Source organism: Lolium perenne, chromosome 4 (genome assembly GCF_019359855.2).
Source record: "Lolium perenne isolate Kyuss_39 chromosome 4, Kyuss_2.0, whole genome shotgun sequence".
Classification (NCBI taxonomy): Eukaryota; Viridiplantae; Streptophyta; class Magnoliopsida; order Poales; family Poaceae; genus Lolium; species Lolium perenne.
The window spans coordinates 58,630,401-58,649,419 of NC_067247.2; the positions used below are offsets into that span (position 1 = coordinate 58,630,401).

General features: G+C 40.7%; 1 protein-coding gene across 1 annotated transcript; it reads left to right on the top strand.

Moving 5' to 3' along the window:
• Window positions 1-16,119: 16,119 nt before the first annotated feature.
• On the top strand, window positions 16,120-18,998 carry LOC127292649 (cytochrome c biogenesis protein CCS1, chloroplastic). Its single transcript, XM_051322094.2, has 8 exons — window positions 16,120-16,590; window positions 16,718-16,937; window positions 17,032-17,143; window positions 17,299-17,571; window positions 17,664-17,935; window positions 18,027-18,183; window positions 18,276-18,359; window positions 18,447-18,998. Exons 1-8 carry the CDS (start codon window positions 16,212-16,214, stop codon window positions 18,603-18,605), a joined length of 1,656 nt encoding a protein of 551 aa, XP_051178054.1. The 5' UTR covers window positions 16,120-16,211; the 3' UTR covers window positions 18,606-18,998.
• The last annotated feature ends 21 nt before the right edge of the window (window positions 18,999-19,019 follow it).

Below are 19,019 nucleotides of genomic sequence, written 5' to 3' on the forward strand. Positions count from 1 at the left end.
ATGCATCCAAACGGGAGGGCGGGTGAGGAACAAAATCGACAGGACCAGTTGCGATCTGTTTACCTCGATCCATCGCGTTGCTTGCAGTTGATGAAGTCGACGATCTTGAACGTGCCATCGAGAAGAGATCCTTGACGCCTCTAATTCCCACAGATGGCGCCAATTGACAAAGGATTAACTTGTCAATGCCTACGGGTTGTAGACTAGGGTTTAGTTGGAAGTAGAGGGCAAGTAGATCTCGAAGGTTTCAGCCGAAAAGTACTCGACGATTATGAAAACTAGGGTTTGAGAAACAATGATTCGATGCTTTCTTTGTCCCTCGACTCCCCCTTATATAGGAGGTGGAGTCGAGGGATTCGTATTGTACAAGTTACAGAGTCCGGGAGGGTTTCCAACTCATCCCGCAAGATTACAAACATCATCTCCTAATACAACTCTAGCTTCCCTTAATATCAACTTGGGCTTTCGATTCTTCTTATTCTTCGGGTCGTGGGCCTTCAGTAAACCCCGGGTACTATCTTCGGCAGGCCCATTGGGGATGCCTATGTCAGCATCCGAGACCTTGCTCTTCCTCGGGGTTCTCTGTTATTGTTTGCTAAGTTCCTTGATTGCGTGCTCAAATTAACTCTGCGTTCGCTAGATGCGTCCGCTGCAACTTTCCTTGCATCTAGTTTCTCATGCATCTTCTGTAACTCACGTCCTATGCGGCTGAGTTTATATTGATATGCTATTAGCTCCTCCGTCGTTGCTTGCGTTGTCATCAGTTCTGTACCGTTTATGGCTCTTGCGACTCTATCCCATGCAACTTCAGGGTGTTGTATCTGCCCTCTTGGCTCAGCTCCAGCATATTTGCTTCCTCTTCCTTTTGTGAGATCCGCGGGATCGACATAGGGATTGCCCAATAGGTCGAAAGCCTTAGATTGCTCATCTTCTTCTACTTCACGACCCGACGCCGTGAGCACGCATATCTGATGGCGTGTAGAGTCTGTGCTATCATCGAGCTCAGGATCTTCAATCATCGAGTTCTTTCTGTGTGGTGCTAGACTTGGCATCCGCACATCATGCAAATGATAGGTGACATCATCGTATATATTGGTGAAGACATCCTCGCTAGTGGTGAAGTTGTTGTTGTTGGTGAAGTCGAAGTTGAAGTTGTTGGAGTCGTTGCCCCGAATTAGATCAGTTTCAGTGTTCGACCCGAAAGTCATCCTGCCAAACAGATCGGTGAGTTTCCCGCTATCAGCGGTGGTGAAGTGTGGCGGCGAAATCTCCTCGTCGCCTGAGTCGATGGATGATGTTGATGATCCGAAGATTCGGGCTCGGCCACCGACGGTCCCGAAAAAACCGGGGCCGAGAAGCGATACGAACATTCTTTCCCGACGGGGAAGCGGAAGCTCCCGAACGTCAGGTCCCTTGCTTCTCCCAGGTTGGCGTATGGAAGCAAACGGGCGGAAGGGTGAGGAACAAAATCGACAAAGCCAGATTGGATCTGTTTACCTCCTTCCATTGCGTTGCTTGCTTTCGACGATGATGATGATGCTGTCATCGAGATCAGGACCTTGCTACCTCACTTCCGACAGACATCGCCAATTGACAAGGTATCAACTCGCCAATGCCTACAAATTGTAGACTTAGGGTTTCGTGGAAGTAGAGGGCAAGTAGAACTCGAAGGTTGTCAGACGAACAAAGGCGCCTAACTAGAAAGAAACGGTGGCTAGGGTTTCACAATGATCGATCCTTTCTTCGACCTCAGCTTCGCCCTTATATAGGAGGCGAAACCGAGGCTTTTCGTGATGTACAAGTATACAAACATCGGGCCGTGTTGGGTATTTCCATATATTGCTACAAGTTTCCCTATATTGACTCCACTCCCTCGGACCACATATCTTCAGTTTCATGGGCCTCCAAACCTTCAGGTCCGTTGGCCTTCAACTTCTAAGATACCTGAAAACATAAACCAGGGGTATACATGTGATATGCCCATTAGGCATACCCATGCAGCTATCATGTTCAAAGATACTTAAGAATTTCTTCAAATTTCTTCCATGAATTTGTCCTCACTCGTGATATACAAAGGTCTTGTCATCTTCGTTGAATTTTGTTTTATATTTTCTTATAGTGTGCAACTTCTTCAACTACCAATTTGCTGAAATTATGCTCACTCAGACAGGTTCCAACTTTAACTGATGGTAATGTGGTAATAATTAAGATTGTTGATGTGATACAGTCTTGCAAGTAATGTTGTACTATCCTCACATCGTACATGTGGCCTTTTTTATTGAGAGGTATTGTGGGGCTGGGTTATTGTAGGCTACAAGGTGATGCTCCTATGTCACATTATTGATCGTGGTATCCATATTTTTTTCCATGAGGCAGCTATAAAATGCCTCGAGAAGACACACTTGCACGTACTAATGTAATAGGGGACCAAGTTACCAACTGACCATTGTATCTACCAAAACCTTAACCTACCTAGTCTATTGAAAACACTAATTTTATTAAAAACACTTCACATAGATCGGGTTATCCACTCCTCCCGACGTCGACAAGGCTTTCCAAAGGAGGGGAAATCAATCTATGGAGGAGGCTGAGGTGGAGGTGTCTAGGGTTTTCCTTTTTGTATTCCTTTTGAGGAAACTATGATTTGGTTTGCATTTGGTGGGCATCGATCATCGTTGTCGCTGCTAGCACTGGGTAGTACACTAAAAAGTACACTAACAGCATCTCCACTAGTGCATCTCAAATAGACGGTGACAATGCGATACTGGAGGTGTCATCACTCGTTGCCTCCAATAGTCTTGCCCTAAAAAACATTTGGCCATTTTTTATTTCAAATTCAAAATAGGAATTCAAAGTCTACGGTATGAATAAAATTCAAAGTCTCCCGCATTAAGGTCCGTCACACACATCGAGCCACTAAATCGTCATTAAAGTTCGGCTACCAAAAACATAGACTTCTCATCGCCAACATAGATCAAATTAATGGTGTCGGCTCCTCCATCACGTCCAACTCCTCCCTCACCGGTGGTGTTGCCAAGGGTGCCGATGCTTGGGCGGCCATCACCTTCTTGTCGGTGCGATCACGATACATCTTGTGCCATGCAGTGTGAGATTCTTCATTCATGGTCTTGATCATGTCGACTTGGGTTTCCAACTTGCCGTCAAGTCCGCCGTCAAGATTTTTTTGCTTCCTTCGTCATACTTGCCAATGCAACGTGAGATTCTTCATTCATGGCCTTGATCATGCCGGCTTGGGGTTCCAACTTGGTGAGTTCCACCTTCTCTCTCAGAGAGAGAACGAGAGAGAGAGCCCCAACTTCACATCTTGCTTGTCCAACATGGTGTTCCACATAGCACCGTTCTGTTCATCCCTCTCTTTATCGTTAGAGGAAAAAAGGACCAACATCTTTTCAATGGATGCATCAATCCTGGCCAATGAGGACACCCCATTTCTCTCGAGCTTCGCCTTCCTGTTGCCGATTATGTGACTAGTCGAGATCGTCGATGAAGGGAGCGGTTCGTCTCCATGAACGCCGGTTTTACCGCTGTTGAGAGTGAGCCGAACGACATCCCTTCCTTGCATGTTATAAACGTGATAAGAAAATACGAAGAACGAAAAGGAAAACGCAGTGAAAACACAAGATTTAACATGGAAAACCCCTTGAATGCAGAGAAAAAAAAATCACGGACGCCAACCAGCAAATACTTTACTATATCAGGAGTGTTTACAAACACCATGGGTTATCTTATAATCTGATAACCCTAGCCGACGGCTTACAATAGGTATATATAGGCGGTGGCATCGATCCGTATCCGGCAGCGGGTCTCGCTCCACTCGTCAGAAGTTAGCCTCCCTTTAGTATGAATTCAAATCACAATATAATATTGCAACTCTCAGATCACAATAATATGCACCAAATGCAATGGCAACAACACCACAAAGATGCTCAAATCCTTCTCTCTCAAATTCCAACAAAGCTGCAAAAGCTATTGGGGTAATAAGAGAGGAAGAACAAAGAGGAGAACACAAAATTCTCCAAGATCTAGATCCCAAAGATTCACTCACAAAGAGATGATATGGTTTGGTCAAAGTGTGGATCCAGATCTCTTCTCTCTTTTCCCTCAAAAGGGGGCAAGAATCATGGAAGGATAGAGAGGGCAAGCTTCTCAAGATCAACAATGGAGGAGAGAGAGAGGGAGAAGCACCAGCCTAAGGAGGAAGAAGGGGGGGAGGTATTTATACCCCCCGGAGAAATCGAGCCATTGCAGAATTCTGAGGCCGGATAATCCGGCCTAAGCAAGGGCCGGATATTCCGCCCCCCGGATTATCCGGTTCCAGGTAAAATATCCGGCCAAATATCCGGACGATATCCAGGGGCTTCGGAACTTTAGTCCTAGCAAACTTGTAAAATCAATATCTAAAGATTCGCCGCCAACAGGAGATCTAACTTTTGTTGAAAGCTTCGTGGAGCTTTCCTGCGGGGAGAGGATTACCGTGCGGCTTTCTGAAGTCTTTTCCGACAAAGTTAATATCGTAAATATACCAATTAAATATTGCAAGAACGCAGACGCAGTGCTAAATGAAATTGCATATACACACGGGTAAAGAAAGAAAGAAGAACTACATAAAATAAAAATTTTGCTGCACTAATATGCTTCTTGAAATAGCGGATTAAACACCACCAAGACAGCACAAGAAATCCATCTTCTCCAAAAGCGATGCCTCCAAGAAAAAATACGCATTCTCATCGTCATGATCATAGGCTATATGTTTTCACCCAAGAAAAAGTACACGCTCACAAAATAATGCATTCAACAAGACCATTGACAGCACATCCTAAAACTAAAATATTGACATCGAAACAGGGCAGTTTCATCACCAACCATATTAGCTCTGAATTTTGTAAATGTTAAAGCTCTCCCTTGACGTGAGGTTTCTTTTTTATTACATCTAGCATTTTTTTTCTTCATCATATTGCGACGGAGATAAATTTAGAAATAACACGTTATTAAGGCGAGGGCATCACGTGTACCTTTTTTTTGTATGCCTCATTAGTTCCCCATTTCAATTACCCGCGAGTTAGTTTATCCATATTTACTTTTATCGATATATAATTTTGCAAAATTCTTATTATTATATCATATTTTGTATATGCACTAGTAGAGAAACCCCCCTTTAGTACCGGTTCCAAAGGGCCTTTAGTACCGGTTTTGGAACCGGTACTAAAGATCCGGTACTAAAAGCCTCCCATCTTTAGTACCGGTTGCTTACGAACCGGTACTAAAGGTGCCTCCACGTGGGCACGGAGTAACCCGCGGGGCTGGAGACCTTTGGTACCGGTTCGTAACACGAACCGGTATTAAAGTCTATTTCGTTTAATTTTTTTATCCATTTTTCCTAATTATTTTTCACACCCTCTTTTATTTTATTTTTTTCACTCTCTTTTTATTTATTTTTTTCAGAATTTCTAGTATTTCCGTTAGTCTCTAACTACACTTAGTCTCTAGTCAAATTACTTACCCGTGGTCAAACTTCCCGGTCGGTCACCCATCCTCACACTACTCCCGCACTAGCACGCTTAACTTCCAAGTGCTTCGCGCGCATGTATATGATAGTAGTATCATATCAATCATATTAACATGTTGGTCGATGTCACACTTTTTTATCGTTTAAATTCCAAATAATTTTTTTAATAAACAAAAGTAATGATGTAATAATAATGTTGAATAAATAAATAAAATTAACTTTTTAAATTATTATTTTTTAAATTATTTTTTAAAATTTTAATATTTTTTGCAAAACCTGAAACTTGAAAATTTGAAAATCTTATAATTTGCTAAAAGTAATTGTAACATGTTAGGACTTAAAAAATCTTATAATTATTAATTTTAATTTTAAAAAATTAAAAATATATAAAATTCTAAATTTCTGGAAAAAAACTAAAATCTTCCTGCTTTCATATTTTAATTTGGAATTTTAAGAATCTAAAAATTGGTAACCGGGTAAACCCTCGTGAATTCGGATGTAACTTTTTCCAAGGATTTTTTTGATATATTATACGTTTTTTTTCGACGTCGTATGCAAAAGTTAATGCGATTTTACCATTTTTCAAACTTTTTTTGCAAAAAAAGTCAAAATTCGAATTTCTTAAATTCACCGAATAGTAGGTTGCATAACATATAAGAATCTGAAAACATTTTACTTTTTGAATTTTCTATCATTTTCATTTGTATTTTACGAAGCAGAAAAACCTTTAGTACCGGTTAGCATCAGAAGGAAAACCTTTAGTACTAAAGGTCCTTACGAACCGGTACTAAAGGCCTGGGCAATGCAACCGGTACTAATACACCCTTTAGTACCGGTTCGTAAGGAAACCGGTACTAAAGTGTTGGACAGAAGCCTCTTTTTCTACTAGCGATGGACAGGCACAGCAACGGCGTGCCATCATGGTCTGGTCTAGCATATATGGGAGCAATGCACCATACGACCATAGGGCTCGTCCCTTCAATCCCTTTCCTGCTGCGAGATCAACAAGCGAATGTGAGAACAGCCCTGGACCTGCTGGTGCTGGCACAAACGAGAATAGTAGAACACTTGAAACCGCTTGCAAGATATTGTTAGACCATACTTTTAGATATATATCATATATGTATCATGATATTTGGAGACATTTAAATATACAAGAACACGCATACTCTAATATATGTACAGAAAAATCTATGCATGTATCGTGAATTACATGATTTTTGTTAGTCATCCTTTTTCGGTGATAGTGTGGTCCAAATAAAAAAAAATAGTTTTTTCTTAAAATCACGGTATGACTTTGCACACAAGGAGTAAACTGCTCACTCGGGACATGTCCAAACTATACGAAATAAATCATAGTCAAAATTAATTGACATAATAGTGGTTAACTATGCTAAATAACTGAGCTTGTTGTTCTAATAATATGTATGTAGAAAATATAAAAGTTCAGTATAAACACAATTTACATCTGAGAAAAAAGTGTGTAACACATGTATTTATTCCATATTGCGAAACGTTTTGCCTGTAAGGAGTTTGACAAGAAATTCTCTCTCGGCATCATTTCTCCCAAACAATTTGCACATATGATAACCCACAAGCAGGCTTCTTTCTAATCTTATTTAGAAATACAAAAAACTGTGCATGATTAATATGAAAGATCATTACGTTACGCTTGTTCCAAATCTCCCAAGAGGTTAGAAAAGTGAGGGAGATCAAAGCTTTATGGTTGGGGATAGAACCAACGGTCATCATGGTCCAGCAACTTCCGATTGAGTGATCAGCTCCTCGCCACTGTTGTGGTTGAATATCTTCAATGCCCAAACGATCCTTTATAGAGCTCAAAAGTAAAATGGTGTATCCACAATTAACGAGTAAGTGAGTGATCTAATATGTATTTTGCTTGCATAATAAGCAAAACCCACAATTTGTCCACCTTTTTTTTTCTAATCTATCCGTCGTCCAAATTCTTTTATGTGTTGCAAAGCAAACAACTTGACGTTCGGAGGTGTCCAAGCCTTCCAAACCATCACGTTGATGTTCGATAAGATAAAGCCCAAGAATTGCACCTCATAGGCCCACTTAACTGGATATTGCCCATTTGTTGTTATCCTCCAAACTATTCATCATATATATTTGGTAAACGCTACTTATCGCAGGTCCGATGAAACGCAAAACATCGGACCTATCGGACGCCGCTCGTTCCAATTCCATCGGACGCCCCGCATACATCAAGGCTTACTACGGAAAGATAATTAATTCTGGCCCAATAACTTCGTACGTTCCAATTCCATCGGACCTCCTCATCAAAAAAATGATGTGCGCTGGCTCATAATGAAACCGATACCAAATTCGCGACCGAAATTGCTCCTGTTCAAATCAATTACTCCCTCCGTCTCAGTTTAACAGGCGCGTACGTATTTTAAAAAATTGCTTTGACCACTATTTTGGTCAATAAAATATAAAATATATGTCACAAAAATTATATCATTGGAAAGCTTTTGTGCATCCGAATCTAATGATATAGAATTTGTGGACATACAAGTTATATTTTATTGACCAAATCAATGGTCAAAGTTTCTCTTAAACTGCGTGTGTGCCTGTTAAACCGAGACGGAGGTAGTTGTTGTAGTCGTGTTTGCTCCAAACTGCGCCGTCGCTCTCTACCACAGCCTTGTCGCTCCTCTCCCATCGCACCACCATCTTCGATCTGGCTGGGTGCCTGCGCCTCCGCCTGGTTCGGGCTTTTCGCCGGCACGCCGCTCCGCCATGGGGAGTTGTGGCGAGGGCCTCCTTGACCATCGGCAGCCAGCGGTGTAGAGGCAGAGACGCCATAGCCGGACCGACGAGGCCACACTCAAGACTGCATACGAGAAAGTGCTTCCTACAAACCTAGCGTAGGTAACATCCAATTGAGCTTTGTTATCGATTTCATTTATAATGATCAATCGGATTTACTTTCATCACATAATTAATCATCCACATGAGCGATCCGTTGAATTCTAATATAATTTTAAATATCCATTACTAAAATAGTGTATATGAAATTTCTATGCTTCCAATATGGATCATTTATGTTGATAAATTAGTAATATATTTCTACGTACTGCACGCGAAAAATGTTATATTGTATGAATTTTCGATGCTTCCAGTGAAGATGATTTATCTTGAGATAGCACAAATCTCTTGCTTCGAAATATCCGTGCTTCATATGTGCATTACATAGTTTTCCTCGTTCCAAATAGTTTCTTCGATATAATAACCATGCTTCTTCCTTTTTGATTTTTGTTAATTTAAATTTCAGCACCATTGTAAAAATTTCAATATTGTCCTTGTGGAGATGATTTATGTTGACATATATAGCAAGAATCTCTTGCTTCGAAATATCCATTCTTCATATGTACATTATATGGTTTTTGTCACTCCAAATAGTTTCCTGGATACAATAACCATGCTTCTTCCTTCTTATTTTTTGTTAATTAACAGCACCATTGTAACTTCAATATTGTGCTTGTGCAACTATCTGCGCTTCAGGATCAGAACCTTGTACAGGGTACGAGTTATCTTGAGATATCACAATGCTTTCAAAGCATGCATGATTCTACCTTTTTTGCATTTGTTGTTTAAATTATCAGTAGCATTATATTTTAAATATTTCCCTGTGCTTCCTATACTTCTCATATATGTTGCTCATGATTATGTTCAATACATTCCATATTACCTTTTTTGGCCAATGGGTGCCACTAGTCGACTACAACGACGATCACAATGAACCAATCAAGGTCGAGAATATGCTGGTCAATATTCCATGTATGAAGCACCACAGCTAGGAAGAGCGACTTCTTCACGTCGTGGGAAGCAGACCAATGTGCTGCTCCTAGTACATTGGTGCCCTTCACCACCAGCAGGCACTCCAAGAGGAAGGGAGGTTTACCAAGCCCGGTGATCAGGTCATTGTTGCGTGGCATTGACGAGTCTCTAATGTTCCCTGCCAGCGTGCATGTGCCATGACCATGAGAGGTGGAAGTTTGGCAATGTGCTAGACAATAGTATCCCTATGACCTATTCTTATTGTATACACAAGCAAATTATGATATTATTATTATTGGAAGCAAAAGCTATTTCATTTGGAAGCAAATTCTATTCTCTATAGGAAGCAAATGATGATAGAAGCAAATATTTGTTTCATTCGAAGCAAGAACTATTTTATTTTGGAAGCAAATTATATGCTATTATGGAAGCAATGTTGAAGAAGCATAATGTTTGTTACGCTGGAAGCAAACAATTTTTTAATTTGTAAGCATGTTATGTTCTCTTTTGGAAGCAATGTTGACACAAACGATAATACTAGAAGGTATACGTCGACTTGTCTTGGAAGAAATCTAGCTGGCCGATTGAAGCAAAATATTATTGGGAGAAAGCAAAAAAAAGTTTCAGCGGAAGCCTATTTTCTGTTTTCTGCCAAAAAAGGCAGATATTCTATTTTGTGCCAATAAAATCCAAAAGGCTATTTTCTATTTTCCCAAAAAGTTGTGCTTCAATTATCTAGCAAAGGAAAATGATGCTTCAGTGGCATAAAAATATGGGAAGCGCTGGCCGTCGGTCGACGGATCTGGGCCTGAAAATCGGTTGCATTCCGCGCCGTCCGATCGTGATCTAACGATCAGCATAAGCCGTGACATAGTTTTGCATTCTAGTCCTCATTTTTAAATAAATCAACCCGCGGTCCTAGCTTCTTCAGTTAATACGGAAGGGGTGTATCTTTTAGGCCAGGTCTTTCCCGATATTTACAACAAATATGCCACCGTGCTGATTTATCCCTAGGACTGAGGGTATTACAAGAAAAATAATCACCCTGTATACAAAAAAATATACCATTAAAACAAAAATGATTGAACATTTATAAAAGTAATGCTACAAATATAAGTGGTTAACAATAATTTTTGCGCTAGGTTCCTTCACAACAAAAATTTCCATAAATATTTATAAAAACCACGGAGTATTACAACAAAATTAATTTTTAACAATTTTTTGCTTTAGGTTCCTTCACAACAAAAAGTTCCGTAAATATTTACAAAAATCACGGATTAGTACAACAAAATTATTTATAAAAAAAGCAATGCTACAAATAAGTAATAATTGATTTACAACAAAAATCATCAAATATGTTAATAAAAATCATAGACAAAAACAACAAAAACCATGTGTTTGTAGCAACATTTTTTTGCTCCATGTTCATTTACAACAACAAAAAAATCTATTTTCACAAAAGTAACAAATGATTACCACAATAAAATCATGTGTTTCCAAGAAGAAAAAAGAAGGTAGCAAGAAATAAGCAGGAGCGTTACAGGCCTGTATCTAGCTTCTATTTTTTTAGCAAAGCAGGCTTAGGGCAAGTAACGGGCTGGGGAAAAGCAAGCAGACTAATGGGCCATCACTAGTGGGCCACAAAATTTCCGGGCGAGCGAAGGACCTTCCGCGTGCGCGAGCGAGGGACTGATCGTTCGGTCGACCGAACACAAGCGTTTTCCTAAAAATATGATACTCTGACCGGGGAAAATGTACCTTATTTCTACTACGGAGTATGTTTTATTTTTCGGAAACATATAAATTTCCTAAATTACTTCCTAAAAATAAGGAACTGTTGCGGATGGATGGAACTTGCATTACGGGAGCAGTTTTACAGGATGCATGCAATTTTGACCCAGGCAGTTCAATGTGATGCACTTAATTCCATCCTGAAATCACCACTACTATGAAAAGGGAGAGAGGGTGGTGATCCAGAAGATCTTACGTACAACATCGATCCTACATATTAGAATCAGCAAGCAATGATTTGTATTCGTAGTTCTTTCATATTTTTATTTGATGGTTCAATTATGATTCAATTGTCTGTGTATTATGCAACTGTGATGCATGGTTCAGTTTGGATCAGAGAAGATGGCTACTGTGGTGCATGGTTCCGTTCCTGGTTCCTGGTGTATATGAGGCCAAGAATGCAGTTCAATGAAAATAAATTTTCTTAATAGTTAGATAGTATTTGTGGCCCGTAATTTATGGGGCATGGAAGAGACTATCCTCATGTTTACTGACAAATTTATGGGATTTGTGAAAATAGTGAAGCAGGGTCAGTTGCCCTAATGATCTGAAAAATAACGTTTTGAAGCTTTGCCAAGGTTGTTGTAAATTATGGGCCGTCTCATATATTAATGTTAGAGCAGGATTTGAAGCAAAACTGTTTTTTTTGGAAATTAACTTTTTCCCGCAGGAGTCTGACAACTCAAGTCTTGAGCTTGTATATTGTTGTCTCTACAATTGTGCACAGCAACAATGATTTACAGAAATACTTCCTGTCTACTGTCAACATCCTAATTAAGCAAATCTCGCTAAATTCATGGAACTTATCGTATGCAGATAACCAGATAAAGAAGCAAAGACATAGCAGATCTCACTAAATGGTCTGGTATTCCCTTACAACATAAAGTTTTATAGTCTATATAGGTTGTACCATCTTGAATAAGAATCGACATAATAATCCACACCTGATTTAAATTTTAATAGTCATTGTCATAAAACAAATTTTCCTTTTACCTGGGCGCTGTGCTGGGCAGGTTGATAATTCAAAGTTCAGCAAGTTTGCTGCAGTCAACCTTCTGGTAGTGTGCAACCCAGTTTTTGTGAAAGAACCTAGCAGAATTCAACCCAGTTTTTGTGAAAGATAGATTATAGGTTGCAAGAATAGTGAAATTGTCTCTATTTGTTACAGGTTGGTGACGGCGTTGTGGCAGTGAGGAGGTGGCCGGAACGGTGATGGAGGATAGGTAGACGACATTGTAAGGAGATGTCGTTAAATGCAGCCAGCAGGTGAGGATTTTTCTCTTTTCCGATACATGTGCATGTATAGAGCTTAGATATGACATGCTCAGCACTTTCAGTTTGAATATTGAGCAAGCGTGATGGATTTTTGATTTTGAGATGAATTCATATATGGGGCCGTGTTCCAATACAAAGTTCCTAATGCAGCTTTTTTACTTAATGAGTCGTTCTTTGTGCCCATGCTATTAGAAATTAAATTTTGAATAACCACACTTTACAATTGCCATGCTATTCACGATTTCTTCTCTTACTTAATAGAGAAGAATAGTATGTAAGGATGTATAAATCTGTATTTTGTAATTGCCAGCTATTTGAAAAAGTGCAGAGATAGGTTTCAGATGCTGATGAGATGCATCAATGATTTTCTCGCATGACTTTGTTGTACCTTTAGGTAACTCAAGATGTACGCGCCAGTTTTTGTTGAACTTTCAGGGATGTCTTGCAATATGAAAACACCATAACTTTTCCATACATTTTTCCATTCTGCATTGCAGGGTGACACTTTCATTTTATCCAACTTGGAAGGTCCGTTTTGGAATTTTTGCCATTGGTTCTGGGAAATGCATGTCTTACATGTCTCTAGAATATCTCGCCTAATATTGCTCCTTAGCCTGCACTGTAAAAAACTAACAGTAGTTCTGTAGTTATCACCATTTTATAAAAAGTTTGAGAAAACATGATTTATGTGACACACTAACTTGGTATTTAAATCCACTACTATGGGAATCCAGTTGTACAAAAACATTGATCTTTACGGTGCAGCTTATAGCCTATCAGGTGCTAACTGTCAAGTGCAAGTTTAGTTAGTTTGTAGGACAGAATTGTACATGTACACTCTTAGAACCCTCGACCATATTGCATGGTATGCCCATTTAGTTTATGGAATATTGTATGTACATATTGTAATCCATCCTTCCAGTTCCAGTTGCGTTGATCATGACTTCTATTGGTGTACGCATACATTATTTTGTAGCCCCACAAACAACTATAGGGAAATTTGTAGTCATCCAACTATTGCAAAAATGTATTTTTCTGTAAACAGGCAACATATTGATTACAAATTGTTCTAAGATACTTTCAAGGCCCAAAGTCCTCATGTTTACATGAAGGTATGACTCATCTTGTTTAGCTTACCCGTTCTTCCGAGTTTCAAGGCCCAATCCTCACGTTTACATGGAGACATTTCTTGTAACAATGAATATATTATTATGTGATTGAGTTCATATAAATGTTGTGTATTTTTGGTTGTAGCTTCCATCAGTGTTTGGCCACATGGCAGCAATGTCAAGAAACATTTTCTGCTGCCATATTGTGTATGGGGATGCTGCCCTTGATGGAATGATTCTCATGAACTTTAGAACACTTGTTTTCCCTACTATATTAGGCTAAGAATTTCAATTATCTCTTCACCGATTAGTTTTGGAGTTACAAGATGCATAAACATAATAGGTATAGTGGATCTTGCTTCAAATAGTTATCATGATGAACAACCAATTAAATTTGTGGCTTACTTGCATAGATGATTGAATGATGGATAGCTTCTTTAGGCCCAAATTTTAGCATATAGAAAAGTGAAAGAAGAGTGTGATTCAAAAAGACTTGACAAAGAATTACCGATATTCATTGTGTAAGATTACACGTGCGTTGCGTGCACGAATAGTCACGGAAAGCGCCGTGGGTTTGGCTGGAAATCCTGCGGACACACTGTTTCCAATCGTATGGTCAAGTATTGGTCCGATGGGAAGTAGATTATGGGCATCCGATTCCTAGCGGTGCCCTATATATTTTCCTAAAGATGCACTTGGTTTAGAAGTCCCCAAAGCTCAATAAATCGTGCAATATGATTAAAGGTGAAGTTCCTCCCCAGCTCAATCTTCCAAATCCAAGCGTCGCCAACTAAGGATCTGGATACCATACAATTCTTTCTTTTGGATGATGATTGGATGAGCGGCACAATTTCAATTGGTTTTCTTATGTCTAACCATGGGGCTTGACAATAGAGAGTCTTGCAGCAATTGCCATCCGTGATGGAAGTGGCGATGTAAAAAAAAATACCACACTAATTGCTAGCAAGATATTTTTTTGGACCATATTGTTTACATATATGTGTTTTGATATTTGGACTTTACACCATAACTTATGAAAGTATCGCGAATTACATGATCTGGTTAACTGATCTTTTTCTAGGAGATACAATGTCGTCTAAATATAAAATCTAAAATCGTTTTTAAGTTACGGTATCAATTTTGCACATAAGCATTATATCTGTCACCCTTATGTGCCACAATTATATTGAAAATGAAATCATAATTGAGCTACATTTTAATAATTAGCTATGCTAAGTAAGTAACTGAACTTTTGTCCTAGCGAAAACTACATGCAAAAATAGGAAATTTTACTATAAAACTATAAATACAATTGCCGCATGTGAAAAATGTATATACCACTGTTAGTACAAGTTTTTATATGGAAAGGAAAGTAAATTAGTAATATGAAAACACAGAATAACAAGTGTGACCGACTTAAACATATTTTCCTCATCGTATTTGAGAGAATCCCACTTGTCCATTCCACCACCCATTAGGACCACATTTTTGCTGGTAATGGAGACATGTTCGCCGTAGATGCATTCCTTGATGTAAATCAAGAAATAGTTTCTTTCTTTTCATGTCCCACCGAAACTCTTTACAAATTCAACAATGGTGGTGAAGTCGCATCGCGCTCTCACGGCTTTATGGAAACCATGGCTGGCTTTGTTGCCGCCTCTACCGAGCACACATGGAAACAACCAAATCATCCGAGGTATCAATGACGCTCAAGTGGTGGAGCAAATTTGTTTGCCCGCACCTCGCTTGCTTCTCTAAGCCCTGAAATCTTGTTGTGAAAACAGCCGATCGATTTTGTTGCCCCATAATTACTTTTTGTAGTGTGGAATACTTGTGGTAAAGAAAAAGGAGACACATGGATGGGTGTTGGACTAGGGCATGGGGTCACCCTGCACGCATCTTGAGCGGCCATTTTTCATGAGAAGGGTTTAATTATATTTTAGTCCGGTCATATTTAATCATTTTTCCCTTTTCGCGCCTTTCATTCCGATGAAAAATCATTATAAGACTTAAAATCCATCCACTTGGGTCATATTTAAAAATCATTGTAAGACTTTGCACCATGCACCTCTGAAACCACTCGCATTGCTCCCCACACCTCCGCCTCCCGTTAGTCCTTGTTCCTCTTTGGGACCGTGCCAGGTACAAGGTGGTCGCCCCAAACTTGCTTTGGGCTCCTTATTCTCCAGTTTTCCGCATGTACTTCCTCTGTTCGATGAAACATGTCGGAGATTTATCTAAATTCGGATGCATCTAGACATGAATTAGTGTCTAGATACATCTAAATTTATATAAATCTCCGACATGCTTCATGGGTATGTTAAAAGGAATTAATTTTGGATCCATGTGGCTGTTGATTATAAATATGTTTTCTCAAGAGAAAAAAAAATAGAAATTTGATGAGGCCAAAATCGTGCTTCATTTTTCCAGCAAATGGCCAAGCCCTGCAGCCCACAAGAAACACACCCGGCCACAAGCCGAGACCAGGAGTTTCAGCCCATATAATTCAGCCATTGAAAATATCTCAAGAAAAACAGCCCACGCGCGAGATATTTTCCGTTCACCTGTGCGCAGCGCGCGCGTGCACGACGACACCTTATCCGCATCCATCACTCTTTTTTCGCGCGAGCCAACGACGATGCCTCGCCACCGCCACTCCTCGCCTCTCCCGCTCCCTCTTGCTCCTCCTCTCCACGGCGGCGATGCCTTCCCCGACGTGCTACCTCCTCCTAAACCCTTCCAGAACCTGCCACCGGCCCCTCCTGCCGTCTCTCCGCCTCCCCGCGCGGCTCCGTGTCTCCTGCGACGTGCCGCGGCAGGGGAGTGATGGCGGGCCGAAGCGCGGGGTCATACCCACCGGAGCAGGCAAGGCTAAGAAGCAGGTCGTGTTCTTCGACGCCGCGCCGCCGGTCGCGCAGCGGGGCGGCGAGGAGGAAGGGGGCAAGGCGGAGGTGCAGACGAAGGTGGACGGCGCGGCGGTGCGGCTGCTGAGGCGGGCGACCAAGCGGACGCTATCGGTCCTGTCCAACCTCCCGCTCGCCATCGCCGAGATGTCCGCCATTGCCGGCCTCATGGCCCTGGGTACGGTGTTCGTCCTTCTCAGTCGCGACAGCTTTGAGTTCACAAATTGCTTTGAATGGATTGCGAGGTACCAGTGAATTATGCAATCTTATATGCTTATGTTGCGATTTTCCAATTGCGATTGCAGGCACGGTGATTGACCAAGGAGAGGTGCCGAGCCACTACTTCGAGCAGTTCCCCGAGGACAACCCGGTGTTCGGCTTCATTACGTGGAGGTGGATCCTCACCCCAGGTTTCGACCACATGTTCTCCTCGCCGGTCTTCCTCGGCTTGCTCGCGCTCCTCGCCGCGTCGCTAATGGCCTGCACCTTCACCACCCAATTGCCCATGGTGAAGGTGGCCAAAAGGTACTATGTCCTCTTCTTGGTGGAATGAGCAATCAGTGAGTCAGATACTTAATCAGTGCATGATCTCATTTGCCCATGGTTTCTCTTCTTGCAGATGGTCCTTTATGAGTTCAGGAGGAAGCATCAAGAAACAAGCCTTTTCCGAATCTCTTCCCCGCGCATCTATTCAGGATTTGGGGGTCATTTTGATGGGGGCTGGATATGAGGTGTTTCTCACTTTCAATGCAATGTATTTTCGCGATATTAATATATTCCCTTTGTCGAAAAAATCACTTTCAATGCAATGCAATACATTTGCCCCCAAATTGCTGTCCTTGCCTTCTTGACATGTAACAATATATATGTGCTTGATATGTTGCAGGTCTTCACCAAGGGCCCGTCTTTGTACGCTTTCAAGGGCCTCGCTGGCCGGTATGCGCCTATCGGAGTGCATGTAGCGATGATTTTTGTCATGGCAGGTGCCACCCTTTCTGCGACCGGAAGCTTCAAAGGGTCGGTGGATGTCCCACAAGGACTAAATTTCGTCATTGGAGATATCATGAAACCCAAAGGCATTTTCTCCGTCGCGCCGGATGCTTTCAATACGGAAGTCCATGTCAATCGGTTCTACATGGAGTACTATGATAGTGGAGAGGTATCCACTTTTCTAAGTACTTTTAGACACTTCTGTTGTGTGCTTACATGACGCCATATTTACCATGTAAGTATATGTTTTGAATTTGCCAGGTTTCACAATTTTACAGTGATCTTTCACTTTTCGACCTTGATGGCAAAGAAGTAATGAGGAAGACGATCAAGGTGAATGATCCCCTGAGGTATGGTGCGATCACGATATACCAAACGGACTGGGGATTTTCAGCACTACAAGTGAAGAAAAATGGTGAAGGCCCTTTCAACTTGGCCATGGCCTCCTTGAAACAGAGTGGCAATAAAAAGCTATATGGAACATTCTTGCCACTTGAAGACCCTGATCCGTCTAAGTCTAGCGTCAAGGGAATGTATGTTCAATCTTTTCACCATCCTGAGTTAATAATGTGATTGAGGCACTAGCCATGAGTTATTATAACTTATTTTCTTGGTGACTTCTAGATCTATGCTTGCTCGAGATCTGCAGTCTATTGTGTTGTATGATCAAGATGGTAAGTTTGTAGGGGTTCGTCGGCCAAGCTCAAAACTCCCCATTGAAATCAATGGTAATGAAATATTAATTGAAGACGCTATTGGCAGTACTGGTCTGGATCTTAAGGTTAGGGCTACAGATTCAGTGTTTCTCTTTTGAAGACATTTTTGCATGTTGCATAAATAACTAAACGTGTCTTGTATGTTCCTTTCCATCAGACCGACCCAGGAATTCCTGTTGTGTATGCTGGATTTGGCGCGCTCATGTTGACAACCTGCATTAGCTATCTTTCGCATGCTCAGGTTTGTACAACACTTCTTATTTTCCATGGTTGTTTGAGACAAGCACTATGTTAACTGCTAAAAGTTTATGGTTCAATTTCTGCTTAGTTATGGGCGCTGCAAGATGGAACTACAGTAGTAGTCGGAGGGAAATCAAATCGAGCCAAGATTGAATTTTCTGACGAGATGAACCGGTTGCTAAATAAAGTACCAGAGTTGATCAGTGTTAATGAGAAAACAGTAGATAATAAATCAAGTACTGCATGAGGGATTCTTTTTGCTTGGTTGAGATGGCTGAAGACGCAGATGTCGTTTTGCATTGATTGAGGTAGGAACTCCAAACAAGTCCATTTGGAGAACAGAAAATCATACCATCTATTTGACGAATGCAAGGCATGTTGCAGTTGGACTCTGTATTTAAAATTGAGGCAACATTCGGTTACGAGGAAAATATCATACATTCTTACGGATCTATGGTATTGTTGCATTGAAATGAAAATGATGCCGTAGGTGTATTACTACTGAACATAGTGATAAAACAATACAGACTATACCCCAAAGATGAACCATCGTTCTCGTTACTGAAATCTTTTGTAACATGTTGTAAACTGAGTAATACAAACTCATTTGAAAATCACAGTATATGCTTGATTATTACCAGCACCTTCCATTCCTATCATT

What these genes read in the sequence shown, in the direction of transcription:
- LOC127292649 (XM_051322094.2), top strand. Translation starts at nt 16,212, where the DNA reads ATGCCTTCCCCGACGTGCTACCTCCTCCTAAACCCTTCCAGAACCTGC. An exon ending in AAGTCTAGCGTCAAGGGAAT is followed by an intron (nt 17,936 to 18,026) that starts GTATGTTCAATC and finishes GGTGACTTCTAG; the next exon opens with ATCTATGCTTGCTCGAGATC. An exon ending in GTACTGGTCTGGATCTTAAG is followed by an intron (nt 18,184 to 18,275) that starts GTTAGGGCTACA and finishes CCTTTCCATCAG; the next exon opens with ACCGACCCAGGAATTCCTGT.